At 43.8% G+C, this 20,995-nt stretch overlaps 2 protein-coding genes across 10 annotated transcripts in view; both read left to right on the forward strand.

Moving 5' to 3' along the window:
* LOC135543401 (phospholipase D1-like) overlaps positions 1–14,986 on the forward strand; it is a 31,924-nt gene extending 16,938 nt beyond the window's left edge. For 5 of the 7 annotated variants that reach the window (XM_064970621.1, XM_064970619.1, XM_064970618.1 and 2 more), the window contains 15 exons: positions 2,043–2,124; positions 2,305–2,415; positions 2,488–2,679; positions 2,799–3,021; positions 3,245–3,373; positions 3,986–4,104; positions 4,201–4,314; positions 4,457–4,567; positions 11,471–11,559; positions 11,754–11,867; positions 11,948–11,997; positions 12,432–12,569; positions 12,982–13,135; positions 13,374–13,491; positions 13,681–14,986. In XM_064970621.1, the coding sequence (XP_064826693.1) occupies positions 2,043–2,124; positions 2,305–2,415; positions 2,488–2,679; positions 2,799–3,021; positions 3,245–3,373; positions 3,986–4,104; positions 4,201–4,314; positions 4,457–4,567; positions 11,471–11,559; positions 11,754–11,867; positions 11,948–11,997; positions 12,432–12,569; positions 12,982–13,135; positions 13,374–13,491; positions 13,681–13,905 (1,969 nt within the window). In that variant the 3' untranslated portion in view covers positions 13,906–14,986. Of the gene's footprint in view, positions 1–2,042; positions 2,125–2,304; positions 2,416–2,487; positions 2,680–2,798; positions 3,022–3,244; positions 3,374–3,985; positions 4,105–4,200; positions 4,315–4,456; positions 4,568–11,470; positions 11,560–11,753; positions 11,868–11,947; positions 11,998–12,241; positions 12,367–12,431; positions 12,574–12,981; positions 13,136–13,373; positions 13,492–13,680 lie in introns of those variants that run through there. The other 2 variants (XR_010456214.1, XM_064970622.1) reach the window with 2 other exon arrangements.
* Positions 14,987–15,023: 37 nt separating this feature from the next.
* tspan37 (tetraspanin 37) lies at positions 15,024–19,073 on the forward strand. 3 transcript variants are annotated; one of them, XM_064970624.1, is made up of 8 exons: positions 15,026–15,399; positions 15,563–15,661; positions 16,199–16,390; positions 16,524–16,598; positions 17,199–17,297; positions 17,366–17,518; positions 17,656–17,739; positions 17,888–19,073. In XM_064970624.1, exons 2-8 carry the CDS (start codon positions 15,599–15,601, stop codon positions 17,990–17,992), a joined length of 771 nt encoding a protein of 256 aa, XP_064826696.1. In that variant the 5' UTR covers positions 15,026–15,399; positions 15,563–15,598; the 3' UTR covers positions 17,993–19,073. The 3 variants fall into 3 exon arrangements, with proteins under 3 accessions (XP_064826697.1, XP_064826696.1, XP_064826695.1); XM_064970623.1 differs by having other exon boundaries at positions 15,027–15,661; XM_064970625.1 differs by lacking the exon at positions 16,524–16,598 and having other exon boundaries at positions 15,024–15,661.
* Positions 19,074–20,995: the final 1,922 nt, after the last annotated feature.

Raw genomic sequence — 20,995 nt, forward strand, 5'->3', positions numbered from 1 at the left:
GTACATGCCTGTGTGTTTATGTGTGTGTGTGTATGTGTACATGTCTGTGTGTTTATGTGTGTGTGTGTGTGTGTATGTGTACATGCCTGTGTGTTTATGTGTGTATGTGTGTATGTGTACATGCCTGTGTGTGTGTGTGTGTGTGTGTGTGTGTAGGGAAATGGACATTGCCATCAGCAGTTAGAGTGTGAATACTCACCACAACATAACACAGCTACATGTCATCACCCAAGCAGACTGTAAATGCAGTCTATATATGTGGTATAGTTTACCAGTCCCAGATCGAAAACCTGTACAGTATTCTTACTGTCGACTCCTGATAAGTGAGATTGTATAAATGTGTGGTAGTGTAATATAATGCTACCTGTACACCTGCTGGCAGTGGTGTAAAGTACTTAATTAAAAATACTAGTCGTTTTTTTGTGTATTTGTACTTGACTTTACTATTTATGTTTTTGGCAAATTTTACTTTTACATCACTGCATTCCTAATAAAAATAATGTACTTTTTACTTCATACATTTTCCCTGACACCCAAAAGTACTCGTTACATTTTGGCAGGAAAATTGTCCAATTCACACATTTATCAAGAGAACATCCCTGGTCATCCCAACTGCCTCTGATCTGGCGGACTCACTAAACAGAGAACATCCCTGGTCATCCCTACTGCCTCTGATCTGGAGGACTCACTAAACAGAGAACATCTCTGGTTATCCCTACTGCCTCTGATCTGGAGGACTGACTAAACAGAGAACATCCCTGGTCATCCCTACTGCCTCTGATCTGGCAGACTCACTAAACAGAGAACATCCCTGGTCATCCCTACTGCCTCTGATCTGGAGGACTCACTAAACAGAGAACACCCCTGGTCATCCCTACTGCCTCTGATCTGGAGGACTGACTAAACAGAGAACATCCCTGGTCATCCCTACTGCCTCTGATCTGGCAGACTCACTAAACAGAGAACATCCCTGGTCATCCCTACTGCCTCTGATCTGGAGGACTCACTAAACAGAGAACATCCCTGGTCATCCCTACTGCCTCTGATCTGGAGGACTCACTAAACAGAGAACATCCCTGGTCATCCCTACTGCCTCTGATCTGGTGGACTCACTAAACAGAGAACATCCCTGATCATCCCTACTGCCTCTGATCTGGAGGACTCACTAAACAGAGAACATCCCTGGTCATCCCTACTGCCTCTGATCTGGTGGACTCACTAAACAGAGAACATCCCTGGTCATCCCTACTGCCTCTGATCTGGAGGACTCACTAAACAGAGAACATCCCTGGTCATCCCTACTGCCTCTGATCTGGAGGACTCACTAAACAGAGAACATCCCTGGTCATCACTACTGCCTCTGATCTGGCGGACTCACTAAACAGAGAACATCCCTGGTCATCACTACTGCCTCTGATCTGGCGGACTCACTAAACACAGATGCTTCTTTTGTAAATGATGTCTGAGTGTTGGAGCCCCTGGCTATCCGTCAATTTAAAGAAATATGAATATTGTGCCATCTGGTTTGTTTAATATAAGGAAGTTGAAATTATTTATTTTAATACTTAAGTATATTTTAGCAATTATATTTACTTTTGATACTTAAGTATATTTAAAACCAAATCCTTTCAGACTTTCACTCAAGTAGTATTTTACTGGGTGACTTTCCCTTTTACTGGAGTAACTTTCTATGAAGATATCTTTACCTTTACTCAAGTATGACAATGTAGTACTTTTCCCACCGCTGCCTGTTGGCAGAGGGTCCTAAGGAGTATCTGTAACCTTACAGGACCTGGCTCACCTCTCACTACCCTAGTAGGGGGGAGTAACATGAGGTCAACTGAAGCATATGTGATGTACGTTGACTTCTTTTCAAATATTTTGGCTAAATACTCATCCCTGGAGCAAGACAGACACTGTACAATGCAAAGTAGTTTGCTCATCAAACTGGTTGAAGAGCTTACCACATTTCACTAATAGGTTTTGGTGTGTGTGTGTGTGTTTGTGTCTGTGTGTGTGTGTGTGTATTTGTGTGTGTGTAGGTTGAGTCCAGAGATCTTCCTGAAGAGGCCAGTTGTGGAGGGAAACAAATGGAGACTGGACTGCATCCTCAAGCGCAAAGCGGTGAGTTCAGAATTGGTTTTCCAGATGACATTTCTACCCACTGATACTGAAATATCACGTTAGCTAATATAATAGGAACGTTGGAATTGGTCCATACACCGTCTCTCTCTCTCTCTCTCTCTCTCTCTCTCTGTCTCTCGCTCTCACTCTCTCTCTCGCTCTCTCACTCTCTCTCAACAGCAACAGGGGGTTCATATCTTTGTGATGCTGTATAAGGAGGTGGAGCTAGCTCTGGGCATCAACAGTGAATACAGCAAGAGAACACTAATGCACCTGCACCCCAACATCAAGGTAGGAGTGTGTCTGTGTGTGAATGTGTGAATGTGTCTGTGTGTGTATTAAATGTGTGTGTTTTTCCTTCAGGTGATGCGCCACCCGGACCATGTGTCGTCGTCTGTCTACCTGTGGGCGCATCACGAGAAGATCATCATCATCGACCAATCGGTGGCCTTTGTTGGCGGGATCGACCTGGCGTATGGTCGCTGGGACGACCGAGAGCATCGCCTGACAGATGTGGGGAGTGTGACACGCTCTGTTGCCCTGGAGATGGAGCAGGTCAGACACACACACACGCAAACACACACACAAAAACACACACAAACTTTGAATAGCAAAAACCTTTTGAGCATAAAACCACAAAAATAAATGACCCTTTCCTTTATCCTCACCTTCAGTCTCAGAGCTCTGCCCACCATCCCTCCAGTAGGGGAGTGTCCTCTACTGATGGTGCTGCCAATAGCAACGGAGGCAACCAATCACTGCCTGGCAACCCAGGGGTGGAGCTTCCGCGGCTGAAGGGGATTGGTCGAACCAGGAGGATGCACTTCTCCCTGGTCAAACACCTCCACAAACACACTCTACAGCATGCAGACAGCATCAGCTCCTTGGACAGCGCTGGTACGTGTGTGTGTGTGTGTGTGTGTGTGTGTGTGTGTGTGTGTGTGTGTGTGTGTGTGTGTGTGTGTGTGTGTGTGTGTGTGTGTGTGTGTGTGTGTGTGTGTGTGTGTGTGTGTGAAAGGGCTGTGTATATGTGTGTCACTGATCTGACCCCTCTCTCTTTCTTTCTCTGTTATGTTCAACCACTGTGTGTGTGTGTGTGTGTGTGTGTGTGTGTGTGTAGGCAGTGGTTCAGTGCAGAGCCTCCAGACAGGTGTAGGAGAGCTGAGGGGTAACACCAGGTTTTGGCATGGAAAAGACTACTGCAACTTTGTCTACAAGGACTGGATACAGCTGGAGAAACCCTTCGATGGTAGGACACACACACACGAGAGAGAGAGAATTTAAGGGGGATCAGAACAGTTACACACACACACAACCCCTCCCTACCACACACAAACACACACACACACACTCACACACCCTAGCGCACACACTACATTCTTTGGCTGTAGTTGAAAAATGGTAATAACACCTCATTTATGAGATCAACTGTTGATGTGTCTCTCCTTCTCTCTCTCCCTCCTTCTCTCTCTCCCTCTCCATCCTTCTCTCTCTCTCTCTCCCCTTCTCTCTCTCTCTCTCTCCCCCCCTTCTCTCTCTCTCTCTCTCTGTCCTTCTCTCTCTCTCTCTCTCTGTCCTTCTCTCTCTCTCTGTCCTTCTCTCCCCCTCCCTCCCTCCCTCCCTCCCCCTCCCTCCCTCCCTCCCTCCCTCCCTCCCTCCCTCCCTCCCTCCCTCCCTCCCTCCCTCCCTCCCTCCCTCCCTCCCTCCCTCTCTGTCCCTCCCTCCCTCCCTCTCTCTCTCTCTCTCTCTCTCTCTCCCCCTTCTCTCTCTCTCTCTCTGTCCTTCTCCCTCCCTCCCTCCCTCCCTCCCTCCCTCCCTCCTCTCTCTCTGTTCCTCGCTCCCTCCCTCCCTCTCTCTCCAGACTTCATTGACAGGTACACCACTCCCAGGATGCCGTGGCATGACATCTCCTCTGTGGTCCATGGGAAAGCTGCCAGGGACGTGGCCAGACACTTCATACAGCGCTGGAACTTCTGTAAAGTCAGACACAGCACACACCCGTTACCGTACCTCAAGTGCCTCGTTGAACTGAGAGCCGCTTTTCCACGTCTGTCTATTCTCTCTTTCTCTCTGTAGATAATGAAGCCTAAGTATCATTCTCTCTCCTACCCGTACCTCCTGCCCAAGTCTCACAGCAGTGCCAGCGAGCTGAGGTACCAGGTGCCCGACTGTGTTCCCACTAGAGTACAGGTAAGGCACACACACACACACACACACACACACACACACACACACACACACACACACACACACACACACACACACACACACACACACACACACACACACACTCACACACTGCTGACACACTAACGTGTGTTGTCCTGTCCAGGTGTTGCGGTCAGCAGCTGACTGGTCAGCAGGTATTAAGTATCATGAGGAATCCATCCACAACGCCTACCTCCAGACTATCGCCAGGAGCAAGCACTTCATCTACATAGAGGTACATACACGGTACATACTACTACATTACACTGTGTAGCACTGCATCCAGTACACTCTACATAGAGGTACATTACACTGTACATACTACTACACTACACTGTGTAGCACCGCATCCAGTACACTCTACATAGAGGTACATACACTGTACATACTACTACATTACACTGTGTAGCACTGCATCCAGTACACTCTACATAGAGGTACATACACTGTACATACTACTACATTACACTGTGTAGCACTGCATCCAGTACACTCTACATAGAGGTACATACACTGTACATACTACTACACTACACTGTGTAGCACCGCATCCAGTACACTCTACATAGAGGTACATACACTGTGTAGCACTGCATCCAGTACACTCTACATAGAGGTACATACACTGTACATACTACTACACTACACTGTGTAGCACTGCATCCAGTACACTCTACATAGAGGTACACACACTGTACATACTACTACACTACACTGTGTAGCACTGCATACAGTACACTCTACATAGAGGTACATACACTGTACATACTACTACACTACACTATGTAGCACTGCATCCAGTACACTCTACATAGAGGTACATACACTGTACATACTACTACATTACACTGTGTAGCACTGCATCCAGTACACTCTACATAGAGTTACATACACTGTACATACTACTACATTACACTGTGTAGCACTGCATCCAGTACACTCTACATAGAGGTACATACACTGTACATACCACTACATTACACTGTGTAGCACTGCATCCATTACACTCTACATAGAGGTACATACACTGTACATACTACTACATTACACTGTGTAGCACTGCATCCAGTACACTCTACATAGAGGTACATACACTGTACATACTACTACACTACACTGTGTAGCACTGCATCCAGTACACTCTACATAGAGGTACATACACTGTACATACTACTACACTACACTGTGTAGCACTGCATCCAGTACACTCTACATAGAGGTACATACACTGTACATACTACTACACTACACTATGTAGCACTGCATCCAGTACACTCTACATAGAGGTACATACACTGTACATACTACTACATTACACTGTGTAGCACTGCATCAAGTACACTCTACATAGAGGTACATACACTGTACATACTACTACACTACACTATGTAGCACTGCATCCAGTACACTCGACATAGAGGTACATACACTGTACATACTACTACATTACACTGTGTAGCACTGCATCCAGTACACTCTACATAGAGGTACATACTACTACATTACACTGTGTAGCACTGCATCCAGTACACTCTACATAGAGGTACATACACTGTACATACTACTACACTACACTGTGTAGCACTGCATCCAGTACACTCTACATAGAGGTACACACACTGTACATACTACTACACTACACTGTGTAGCACTGCATACAGTACACTCTACATAGAGGTACATACACTGTACATACTACTACACTACACTGTGTAGCACTGCATACAGTACACTCTACATAGAGGTACATACACTGTACATACTACTACATTACACTGTGTAGAGCACTGCAGCACTGCATCTCTACACTCTACAGAGATACATACACTGTACATACTACTACTACACTGTGTAGCACTGCATCCAGTACACTCTACATAGAGATACATACACTGTACATACTACTACACTACACTGTGTAGCACTGCATCCAGTACACTCTACATAGAGATACATACACTGTACATACTACTACACTACACTGTGTAGCACTGCATCCAGTACACTCTACATAGAGGTACATACACTGTACATACATACACTACACTGTGTAGCACTGCATCCAGTACACTCTACATAGAGGTACATACACTGTACATACTACTACACTACACTGTGTAGCACTGCATCCAGTACACTCTACATAGAGGTACATACACTGTACATACTACTACACTACACTGTGTAGCACTGCATACAGTACACTCTACATAGAGGTACATACACTGTACATACTACTACACTACACTGTGTAGCACTGCATACAGTACACTCTACATAGAGGTACATACACTGTACATACTACTACACTACACTGTGTAGCACTGCATCCAGTACACTCTACATAGAGGTACATACACTGTACATACTACTACACTACACTGTGTAACACTGCATCCAGTACACTCTACATAGAGGTACATACACTGTACATACTACTACACTACACTGTGTAGCACTGCATCCAGTACACTCATCCAGTACACTACATAGAGGTACATACACTGTACATACTACTACACTACACTGTGTAGCACTGCATACAGTACACTCTACATACAGTACACTCTACATGGAGGTACATACACTGTACATACTACTACACTACACTGTGTAGCACTGCATACAGTACACTCTACATAGAGGTACATACACTGTACATACTACTACATTACACTGTGTAGCACTGCATCCAGTACACTCTACATAGAGATACATACACTGTACATACTACTACATTACACTATGTAGCACTGCATCCAGTACACTCTACATAGAGATACATACACTGTACATACTACTACACTACACTGTGTAGCACTGCATACAGTACACTCTACATAGAGGTACATACACTGTACATACTAATACACTACACTGTGTAGCACTGCATCCAGTACACTCTACATAGAGGTACATACACTGTACATACTACTACACTACACTGTGTAACACTGCATCCAGTACACTCTACATAGAGGTACATACACTGTACATACTACTACACTACACTGTGTAGCACTGCATACAGTACACTCTACATAGAGGTACATACACTGTACATACTACACTACATAGAGGTACATACACTGTACATACTACTACTACACTGTGTAGCACTGCATCCAGTACACTCTACATAGAGGTACATACACTGTACATACTACTACACTACACTGTGTAGCACTGCATCCAGTACACTCTACATAGAGGTACATACACTGTACATACTACTACACTACACTGTGTAACACTGCATCCAGTACACTCTACATAGAGGTACATACACTGTACATACTACTACACTACACTGTGTAGCACTGCATCCAGTACACTCTACATAGAGGTACATACACTGTACATACTACTACACTACACTGTGTAACACTGCATCCAGTACACTCTACATAGAGGTACATACACTGTACATACTACTACACTACACTGTGTAGCACTGCATCCAGTACACTCTACATAGAGGTACATACACTGTACATACTACTACACTACACTGTGTAGCACTGCATCCAGTACACTCTACATAGAGGTACATACACTGTACATACTACTACACTACACTGTGTAGCACTGCATACAGTACACTCTACATAGAGGTACATACACTGTACATACTACTACACTACACTGTGTAGCACTGCATACAGTACACTCTACATAGAGGTACATACACTGTACATACTACTACATTACACTGTGTAGCACTGCATCCAGTACACTCTACATAGAGATACATACACTGTACATACTACTACATTACACTATGTAGCACTGCATCCAGTACACTCTACATAGAGATACATACACTGTACATACTACTACACTACACTGTGTAGCACTGCATCCAGTACACTCTACATAGAGGTACATACACTGTACATACTACTACACTACACTGTGTAGCACTGCATCCAGTACACTCTACATAGAGGTACATACACTGTACATACTACTACACTACACTGTGTAGTACACTCACTGCATCCAGTACACTCTACATCCAGTACAGAGGTACATACACTGTACATACTACTACACTACACTGTGTAGCACTGCATACAGTACACTCTACATAGAGGTACATACACTGTACATACTACTACACTACACTGGGTAGCACTGCATACAGTACACTCTACATAGAGGTACATACACTGTACATACTACTACACTACACTGTGTAGCACTGCATCCAGTACACTCTACATAGAGGTACATACACTGTACATACTACTACACTACACTGTGTAACACTGCATCCAGTACACTCTACATAGAGGTACATACACTGTACATACTACTACACTACACTGGGTAGCACTGCATCCAGTACACTCTACATAGAGGTACATACACTGTACATACTACTACACTACATAGTACATACACTGCATACACCAGTACACTCTACATAGAGGTACATACACTGTACATACTACTACACTACACTGTGTAGCACTGCATACAGTACACTCTACATAGAGGTACATACACTGTACATACTACTACACTACACTGTAGCACTGCATCCAGTACACTCTACTACACTACACTGTGTACACTGCACAGTACACTCTACACATACACTGTGTAGCACTGCATCCAGTACACTCTACATAGAGGTACATACACTGTACATACTACTACACTACACTGTGTAGCACTGCATACAGTACTACTCTACATAGAGATACATACACTGTACATACTACTACACTACACTACACTGTGTAGCACTGCATACAGTACACTCTACATAGAGGTACATACACTGTACATACTACTACACTACACTAGCACTGCATCCAGTACACTCTACATAGAGGTACATACACTGTACATACATACTACACTCTACATAGACACATACACTGTACATACTACTACACTACACTGTGTAACACTGCATCTACAGTACACTCTACATAGAGGTACATACACTGTACATACTACTACACTACACTGTGTAGCACTGCATACAGTACACTCTACATAGAGGTACATACACTGTACATACTACTACACTACACTGGGTAGCACTGCATACAGTACACTCTACATAGAGGTACATACACTGTACATACTACTACACTACACTGTGTAGCACTGCATCCAGTACACTCTACATAGAGGTACATACACTGTACATACTACTACACTACACTGTGTAACACTGCATACAGTACACTCTACATAGAGGTACATACACTGTACATACTACTACACTACACTGTGTAGCACTGCATCCAGTACACTCTACATAGAGGTACATACACTGTACATACTACTACACTACACTGTGTAACACTGCATCCAGTACACTCTACATAGAGGTACATACACTGTACATACTACTACACTACACTGTGTAGCACTGCATCCAGTACACTCTACATAGAGGTACATACACTGTACATACTACTACACTACACTGTGTAGCACTGCATCCAGTACACTCTACATAGAGGTACATACACTGTACATACTACTACACTACACTGTGTAGCACTGCATACAGTACACTCTACATAGAGGTACATACACTGTACATACTACTACACTACACTGTGTAGCACTGCATACACAGTACACTCTACATAGAGGTACATACACTGTACATACTACTACATTACACTGTGTAGCACTGCATCCAGTACACTCTACATAGAGATACATACACTGTACATACTACTACATTACACTGTGTAGCACTGCATCCAGTACACTCTACATAGAGATACATACACTGTACATACTACTACACTACACTGTGTAGCACTGCATACAGTACACTCTACATAGAGGTACATACACTGTACATACTACTACACTACACTGTGTAGCACTGCATCCAGTACACTCTACATAGAGGTACATACACTGTACATACTACTACACTACACTGTGTAACACTGCATCCAGTACACTCTACATAGAGGTACATACACTGTACATACTACTACACTACACTGTGTAGCACTGCATACAGTACACTCTACATAGAGGTACATACACTGTACATACTACTACACTACACTGGGTAGCACTGCATACAGTACACTCTACATAGAGGTACATACACTGTACATACTACTACACTACACTGTAGCACTGCATCCAGTACACTCTACATAGAGGTACATACACTGTACATACTACTACACTACACTGTGTAGCACTGCATCCAGTACACTCTACATAGAGGTACATACACTGTACATACTACTACACTACACTGTGTAGCACTGCATCCAGTACACTCTACATAGAGGTACATACACTGTACATACTACTACACTACACTGTGTAGCACTGCATCCAGTACACTCTACATAGAGGTACATACACTGTACATACTACTACACTACACTGTGTAGCACTGCATACAGTACACTCTACATAGAGGTACATACACTGTACATACTACTACACTACACTGTGTAGCACTGCATCCAGTACACTCTACATAGAGGTACATACACTGTACATACTACTACACTACACTGTGTAGCACTGCATACAGTACACTCTACATAGAGGTACATACACTGTACATACTACTACATTACACTGTGTAGCACTGCATCCAGTACTCTACATAGAGGTACATACACTGTACATACTACTACTACACTGTGTAGCACTGCATCCAGTACACTCTACATAGTACATACACTGTACATACTACTACACTACACTGTGTAGCACTGCATCTAGTACACTCTACATAGAGATACATACACTGTACATACTACTACACTACACTGTGTAGCACTGCATACAGTACACTCTACATAGAGGTACATACACTGTACATACTACTACATTACACTGTGTAACACTGCATACAGTACACTCTACATAGCACTCCATAGTACTAGCTATCCACAGCACCTCAACTACGTATAGGTGCATATACACCTTACAACACTACATACCCTACAGATCACTACATAACAATGCCAGTGAGTGACCCTACCTTCTTCCACTTTAGCACTTTTCACCTCACCTCATCTCTCGCTCTCTCTCTCATTCTTTTCTCTCTCTCTCTCTCATTCTTTTCTCTCTCTCTCTCTCTCTCTCTCTCTCTCTCTCTCTCTCTCTCTCTCTATCTCATCAGAACCAGTTTTTCATCAGTTGTTCTGACAACAAGATGGTCTATAACAAGATCGGAGAAGCGCTCATCGAGAGGATCCTCAGAGCTCACAAGTATGTGTGTGTTGGTGTGTGTGTGTGTTGGTGTGTGTGTGTTGGTGTGTGTGTGTTGGTGTGTAAGGTGTGTGTGTGTTGGTGTGTAAGGTGTGTGTGTGTTGGTGTGTGTGTTTGTTGGTGTGTGTGTGTGTTGATGTGTAAGGTATAGGTGTGCGAGGTGCAGTATTTGATGAGTTTTTATCTCTCTGTAGGGAGGGCAAGAAGTTCCGGGTGTACGTGGTGACTCCACTACTTCCTGGGTTTGAAGGTGACATCACAACAGGGGGAGGAAACGCCCTCCAGGCCGTCATGCACTTCAACTACAGGTGACACACACACACAAACACACACACACATACAACATGCAGTGTTTTCATTATTAACTGAACTCTCCTGTCCTCTTCAGGACCATGATCAGAGGTGAATACTCCATCATCTCACAGCTGAAGAAAGAAAGTAAGGATATTCACACACACAAACCATGACACACACACACACACACACCTCCAGTGGGTGAACTCCATATGGGTTCTGTGGTCTGAGAACTGTGTGTGTGTGTGTGTGTGTGTGTGTGTGTGTGTGTGTGTGTGTGTGTGTGTGTGTGTGTGTGTGTGTGTGTGTGTGTGTGTGTGTGTGTGTGTGTGTGTGTGTGTGTGTGTGTGTGTGTGTGTGTGTGTGTGTGTGTGTGTGTGTGTTCCAGTGGATGAACTACAGTGGATGAACTACATCTCGTTCTGTGGTCTGAGAACTAACCATGCTTGTGTGTGTGTGTGTGTGTGTGTGTTCCAGTGGATGAACTACAGTGGATGAACTACATCTCGTTCTGTGGTCTGAGAACTAACCATGCTTGTGTGTGTGTGTGTGTGTGTGTGTGTGTGTGTGTGTTCCAGTGGATGAACTACAGTGGATGAACTACATCTCGTTCTGTGGTCTGAGGACCCACGCTGAGCTGGAGGGACGCCTGGTCACAGAGCTCGTCTACGTCCACAGCAAGATGCTCATCGCAGACGACAACACCGTCATCATCGGTAGGTGTGTGTTGGGGGTGGGGAGAAGGCGGTCTTGTGTGAGTGCGTATGTTTTCATTAAGTGATTTCAGGGAGTGAGAAACAAAAAGTATTCAACATGTTTCATATTCATATAACAAGCATAACTAAGAATTGTCAGCTTTCACAAAGTGATGCTTAGAGTTAGACTGGAGTCGTATATCTCCCTCTCTAACTTTAAGCATCAGTTGTCAGAGCAGCTTACCGATTTAACCAGCCTACCTGGTTAAATCAAGGTGAAATCATTTTTGGGGAAAAAGACGGAGCCTCACTTTTTATTATTGATCCCTCTGCTGGTGAATGGGTGAACTGCAGCCTCTGTGTTCATCCCATTGGTGTTGGCTGCAATCTGATGCGTTTTCTGTGTGTGTGTGTGTGTCTGTGTCTGTGTTAGGTTCGGCCAACATCAACGACCGCAGCATGTTGGGGAAGCGTGACAGCGAGGTGGCGGTGATCATTGAGGACTCTGAGACCGTTACCGCGGTGATGGACGGACATGAGTACCAGGCTGGACGCTACGCACTGGCGCTTCGTCTAGAGTGCTTCAGGTTTGCTTTGTCTAGAGTGCTTCACACACACACACACACACACACACACACACACACACACACACACACACACACACACACACACACATATATATACACACACACACATCCACATGCACACACACTACAGTTACGCCTTGGGTGGTTTGGGTGTGTGTAACTTGGTCCTTTTGGTCCTCATCTAATCACTAAGACCACATCGCATCTCATTGTGTGTGTGTGTGTTCTCTCCTGTCAGGACTGTCCTTGGAGCCCATATGGACACGACCATAGATGTGTCTGACCCTATCTCTGACCGCTTCTATAAGGATGTCTGGATGACCACCGCTGGACGCAACGCAACCATCTATGAGAAGGTGTGTGTGTGTGTGTGTGTGTGTGTGTGTGTGTGTGTGTGTGTGTGTGTGTGTGTGTGTGTGTGTGTGTGTGTGTGTGTGTGTGTGTGTGTGTGTGTGTGTGTGTGTGTAACCTGCTTTATGAAAGAGATTTTTAACTAACTTTACTCTCACTTTCTCTCTCATTCTCCCTCCCTCCTCTCTCTCCAGGTGTTCCGGTGCCTGCCGTCCTCCCTGGTTCGTAACATGTCTGAGTTAGAGAGTTACCAGACGAACCCGGGCCTGGCCCAGTCTGACCCAGGTAAAGCCCAGGAGGAGCTAAGGAGGATCAGAGGGTTCCTGGTTCAATTCCCCCTGGACTTCCTCTCAGAACAGAACCTAATGCCTTCTGTTGGGACCAAGGAGGGCATGGTGCCTACTGAGATCTGGACCTAGAGGACTAGATACACACACACACACTCAGGACAAGACACACACACACAGGACAAGACACACACACACTCAGGACAAGACACACACACACACACTCAGGACAAGACACACACACACACACTCAGGACAAGACACACACACACACTCAGGACAAGACACACACACACACACACACAGGACAAGACACACACACACACAGACCACTGCATTGAACTGTGGATCTTTAGACTGATCTCTGGACCTCCAGCTGATAGCTGACAACTTAAACCACAAACATGGAGGACCATGATGCCGCTTGGCCTGTCACATCCACAACTCAGCCAATGAGACTGATTGCCACGCGGACTAATGAGGAAGTAATCAGGAGGACACAACGCTACAGGATATTCAGATAGAAATATATTGTGTAGAACAGATCGTCACCTCTCATCATGTAGGATAGGGACCTGGTTAGATCCACATGAATATATTTCTATCTGCAAAGGTTTAGAATGTTTTACCTGACTGAATACACCTGAAAATGGGTGAAGAAAATGAGCACTTCAGTTCAAGTAGAACCTCCTTCATTTCTAAATGTTTTGTCCTGTTTTGTGCCTTCTGAACGCGACCCTGGACACTCTCCTATGCCTGTCACCTACTCCGTTGGTTATGCATGTTCGTATGGTCGTAGCACTACGTAAGCTTACATACTGTCTTTAGCTGTAGTGCCTGAAGTTCTGTTTTTTTTCTTTTCTAAAATAGAGGTTGCCTTTGAGAAGAAGACATGTAAATGTTTACAATCTAAATATGGAATTGTTCTGTAAAATCGTAATTGTAAAACGAGGCTTTTAACGCTCCTCACGAATGTCATGTTAAGTGAAGCACAAAATGTCACTATAAACACTCACTGATTTTCAGCATGAATCACAACTACCTACAGCCTTCTGCCTTTAATACACCTGCTGTTCCATCACGCCTTGTAAGTATTTGTATTGCCTGTTGTATAAATAATGTATCATATTGCCTATTATATAATTAAATCATCAATCCCATAATTTCAAAATACATTTTCAATATACTTGATAATAAAATTAACTTTACTGGAGAGACTGGAGTGCTGTTCTGGTTCTCAACTGCCAGTGTCATGTCAGTGTAGATCTATTCCACTACAAGGATGGCTGGGATGAGCACGTAACCGATGGGATGTTCTTACCAATGTCAGTCCACACCAGCCAGCAGAGGGCGCCACACACCCATCTATCTCTGTCTGTCTGCATTTACCTACTTAAAACGTATGACTGATTGATTAATTGGCTGATTAACGTGAGAGGAGGAGCAGGCTTCAGTGTAAAATAGATGATGTACCATGTAGCTGTATACACCAGCTCTGCTCAGGCACTCTGTGGGAGCTATGGGGTTAATGTCAAATCCTTCCGCTACTTCCTTATCGCTGTCATGCTGCTGCTTCTCGCTCTTCTGAGAAATGCCTGAATAATTTGATGCGGTTGGAGAAAAACGGCAAGTTATGCGTGAACACTTGATGTTGAATTTGTTAACTTTGTTTTTCCACCTTGTTTTGTTTCTTGATATTACAACTTGACATTCTGCTGTGGTGGAATGTCTGTGCTGTATGGAGTAAACCCCGTGACTAAGTAAATATATCACTTCTTCAAATACACAGAGCACTGCTGTTTGAGATAAAAAAAAATAAAAAAAAATGGGTGAAACAAGACGACGAGCTTTAAAAATAGTTATTCAGATAACTTGCCAACTTCTATGGGTAAGATCTTACAGCACTAAGCAAATTCCGATACACCGCTGACCATAATGTGCTTCTGCTTTGTACTGTTTAAGCTAACATACGTCAAGGAATGGCAAATCATTTATACGTATTGTAATATTTAACTTCAGCCTATTTCACATTTCTATGCACTTTTGATATGTATTGTTCATCTTGCCCACTGAAAACTATAATGTATATCATTAAGACAGAATGTGCTTCTTATTGTCTAGGCAACAGTTTCCGCCACTCTGTCTCGCTTCTATTCATTCTTGCTACATGTTTACAGATTAATTGCCAAGATGTTGTTGAATCCACTTGACTAACTGAAACGTGTGTGTGTGTGTGTGTAATTCCGTGAGAACTAAGGAAGCCTCCGAGCTAGTGGGATTTCATTATTTTACAAGAGCACACACATACATATTTTCAGAAAGATAGAAAGAAAGATTTATACAATTAGTTATTTCTGCACTGCACCGTCACAAGAATGATTTACTACTGAATGATATGATAAACATTGTCTCCCTCCATCTCTAGGTGGCAGGTCTGGTGGTAGGTCTGAGTGGTATGTACTTGTTGTTGAACTACAGACACAATGGCATCTTCTTCACCCACACATACATCATCCTCCCAGCATGCCTAGCTCTGGCCAGCGCTACTCTCCTATTGGCCAGTGGAGGACTGGGCATCTGGGTGTCCCTCAGAAAGTCAGCCTTGCTGCAGGGCGTGGTGAGTGAGTGTTTGTGTGTACTTGCGTGTGCCTGAATATAATAACATGTATGTATTTTTGCTTTTCATAGCTCATGCTTCCTCTACAGTTTGGGATACAGCTTATATGTTGCCATGGTTTTGCGCATTTCAGTTTGTCTATCTGCTGGTTGTGGTTTTCTGCCTGGAGGCAACTGCTGCTGCTCTGGCCTATGTCAACGCAGGAAAGGTACTTCGATATATGGCTTTACAAAACTACCGAAAGAGCACATCACCATATTTGACATTCTACACTGAGTGTACAAAACAAGGACACCTCTTTCCATGACATAGCTTTCACCTGGTCAGTCTATATGATCCCTTATTGATGTCACTTGTTAAATCCACTTCAATCAGTGTCGATGAAGGGGAGGACACAGGTTGAAGAAGGATTTTAAGTCTTGAGACCATTGAGTCATGTGTTGTGTAAGTGTGCCATTCAGAGGATGAATGGGTAAGACAAAAGATCTAAGTGCCTTTGATACCGGTTTGTGTCAAGAATTGCAAAGCTGCTATTTTTTTCACACCAGTTTCCTGTGTGTATCAAGAATGGTCCACCACCCAAAGGACATCCAGCCAACTTGTGGGAATCATTGGAGTCAACATGGGCCAGCATCCCTGTGGAACACTTTTGACACCTTGTAGAGTACATGCCCTGAGGAATGGAGGCTGTTCTGAGGGCAAGGGTGCAGGGTGCAACTCAAAATTAGGAAGGTGTCCTTAATGTTTTGTACACTCACTATGTGTTATACGTATGATAAATAACATGCTGTGACTGACCTGCTTTCAGGTGGACTCTGAGCTGGCTCCCTTCAGTAGTGTCTTTCAAAGATACACAGGAAGATGTCAGGACCCATACTCCGATGCTGTGGACGCCACACAGAAAGAGGTGTGTGTGAGAGAGGGGGGAGGGAATCTGAACTGATCTAATGACTCTGTGATGTGAATCCTCTCCAGTTGCAGTGCTGTGGAATCTATGACTACCGTGACTGGTTGGCCACGCCCTGGTTTAACCACAGTGGGCGGGGCAGTGTACCTCACAGCTGCTGTAATTACACCTACCACACCTGCAATGGTACCCTGGAGCTGCCCGGGCTACTATATCCAAAGGTATATATACATACACACACACACACCAGCCCTGGCCCTCTGTGGTGATCCAAAGGTATGTAGATACACATCTGGACAGCATTTAATTCCAGAGAGATGTCACTCCCCTTACCCTGTGTGTGTGTCTTCTCCCTCAGGGCTGCCAGGTGAAGCTGGAGGAGGCCTTGCTTTTTGTTCTGCATCTCATCATCTGGTCATCTCTGGCAGTGGTGCTAGTGGAGGTGGGAACCACTAGAGGGCACTGTGGGGTATAGTGGAACAACATAAGGGTTACGTAGAAGAACATTTTACAACAGAAAATAAAAATGTGTGTTTCTTATTGGACAAGATCAGGAACAGTAGTGCCATACTAGTGTCTCTCTCTCTCAGACTGTAGGGTTTGTGAGTGTGGCTCAGCTGATGAGGGACCAGCCTCTGTTGGAGTATGGAATACTGGACAGGGAGTATGGAATACTGGACCGGGAGTGGGCCTGAACAGAGTCTCAGTCCAGAATACTTTCTGCCAATCTACTTTAGATATACTATGTCCTGGACCTTGGTAAAGTTAATGATGCTGTGGACCTTAAAGGCCCAGTGCAGTCAAAAATGTGATTTTTATTTTTGTGTTTTTTTTTCTCCAGTGTTTTATATCATATTTCCACACTGAGGTTAGAAGAATACTATGAAATTGTGAAAATGCTGATAATGCCCTTTTAGTGTAAGCGCTGTTTGAAGACTGCTCTCGAGTGGTTGGTTCTAGTTGTCTGTGCAGCTCCAGGGCCCCTAAGGTACCATTACAGATAATTGACGTAATCATCCCCGATCTTGTTGGTGAAGCCACTTTAAGAGTGATTATCTTGCTTTCATGCTGATAATGCCCTTTTAGTGTAAGAGGCTAATGTATACACATCTGTGAAGGAAGATGTACTCTAAAAGTGTCCTACACTTCTGCATACACTTGCTTCGTTTCATAAGGATCAACTGGAATATGTAATGGCCACAATGTTTTGTTTTTGTTCACTGATGTAGATTCATGCTTGTTAAAGAAACCAGTCCATCAAAAACAATTGTCAACATGTCACATGTCCTGCAGATGACATATTAATGATTAATTTTTACACTGCCCTGCATGGCTTTTGAATAATTAACTTGTTGAAACGATGTTGTGTGGCTATTGTTTGATTGTAACTTACCCGTATGTAGCTGGGTGATTCTGCAATTTAGGGCACTTTGGCCCTGCAAAGCTTTCAGAAATGAAAAGTTATTGAAACCATTTTACCAGTATAATTCTTTGATTTGTCTAGAAAATATCTGATAATGGCTGCTATCGTCCTATTCAGGAATGTCCATATTCTTCTCACAGCCATAGACACATTTTATTTCCATCACGTCATTAAACATCCATTTTTGTAAAAAATTAAGTCATTAATTTAACACATTTCTTATACATTTGTGTAATGAGTATTTTAAGAGATTTAAGGTTTTCCTAATATGAATAATTCAACACGACGCCTGAATTTATAGACTTGCCTTTGTGACAGCTGAAAAAGATAATAAAAATAAGATTTCCGCCAAACCTTTTTTTGTTGAGATGATCATTTCCCTATATAAAACAAATCAATGTAAGTTATACATAATATACTAATGTACCTAAAATATATGGGTTGTGGGGGATGACAAGGTGTGGTAGACATCTATGTAAAAACCAATATTTATTGAAAACATTTTGAATAACAGCCATTGTTCAACATTTTATAAGACACAGTAACATTCCAAAAGTATCCGATGGGCAGAGCTCAAAGTAGGCCAGTGGATTTGAGAGATGGGGCCCGGATAGCAAAGGGGTCATCTGCACAGAAGAGCTCAGTGAGCAAAGTGAAACTATCATTTGTGGTATATTTCTAATGGACCTGGCCCGGGTATCCTGGAAGGATATTGACCTCATCCTGTCAGAGGATGCCTGGTTGCTCTTTAAGAGTGCTTTCCTCACCATCTTAAATAAGCATGCCCCATTCAAAACATTTAGAACTAAGAACAGATCTAGCCCTTGGTTCACCCCAGACTTGACTGTCCTTGACCAGCACAAAGACATCCTATGGTGTACAGCATTAGCATCGAAAGCCCCTGAGATATGCAATTTTTCAGAGAAGTCAGGAAACAATATAAGGAAACACTGTCACCACTGATAAATCAACGATATCCGATAATTTAAATAAGCATTTCTCTACGACTGTCCATGCCCCCCCCCCCCCCCCCCCACACACACACACACTTTTCCAGCTGACGTTCTGAAAGCGCCACAAAATCTGGATTCCAACAAATCAGCGGGGCTAGACAGTCTGGACCCTCTTTCTAAAATTATCAGCTGAAATTGTTGCAACACCTATTACTGGCCTGTTCAACCTCTTTTGTATCGTCTGAGATCCCCAAAGATTGGAAAGATGCCACGGTCATCCCCCTCTTCAAAGGGGGAGACACTCTAGACCCAAACGGTTATAGACCTATATCCATCCTGCCCTGCCTTTCTAAAATCTTCGAAAGCCAAGTTAACAAACAGATTACTGATCATTTCCAATCCCACCGTACCTTCTCCACTATGCAATCTGTATACCCGAGCTGGTTATGGGTGCACCTCAGCCACGCTCAAGGTCCTAAACGATATAACCGCCATCGATAAGAGACAGTACTGTGCCACCGTCTTCATCGACCTGGCCAAGGCTTTCAACTGTGTCAATCACTGCATTCTTATCGGCAGACTCAATAGCCTTGGTTTCTCTAATGACTGCCTCGCCTGGATCACCAACTACTTCTCAGAGTTCAGTATGTCAAATCGGAGGGCCTGTTGTCCGAACCTCTGGCGGTCTCTATGGGGGTGCCACAGGGTTCAATTCTCGGCTTACTCTTTTCTCTGTATATATCAATGATGTCGCTCTTGCTGCTGGTGATTCTCTGATCCCCCTCTACGCAAACGATACCATTCTGTATACATATGGCCCTTCTTTGGACACTGTGTTAACTAACCTCCAGACGAGCTTCAATGCCATACAACTCTCCTTCTTTTGCCTCCAACTACATTTAAATGCTTGTAAAACTAAATGCATGCTCTTCAACTGATTGCTGCCCGCCTAGCATCACTACTCTGGATGGTTCTGACTTAGAATATGTGGACAACTACAAATACCTAGGTGTCTGCATAGACTGTAAACTCTCCTTCCAGACTCACATTAAGCATCTCCAATCCAAAATTAAATCTAGAATCGGCTTCCTATTTCACAAAACAAAGCCTCCTTCACTCAAGCTGCCAAACATCCCCTTGTAAAACTGACTATCCTACCGATCCTTGACTTCAGCGATGACATTTACAAAATAGCCTCCAACACTCTACTCAGCAAATTGGATGTGGTCTATCACAGTGCCATCTGTTTTGTCACCAAAGCCCCATATACTACCCACCGCTGCAACCTGTATGCTCTCGATGGCTGGCCCTCACTGCATATT

This window comes from Oncorhynchus masou, chromosome 7, assembly GCF_036934945.1.
Source record: "Oncorhynchus masou masou isolate Uvic2021 chromosome 7, UVic_Omas_1.1, whole genome shotgun sequence".
In the NCBI taxonomy this organism is placed as follows: domain Eukaryota; kingdom Metazoa; phylum Chordata; class Actinopteri; order Salmoniformes; family Salmonidae; genus Oncorhynchus; species Oncorhynchus masou.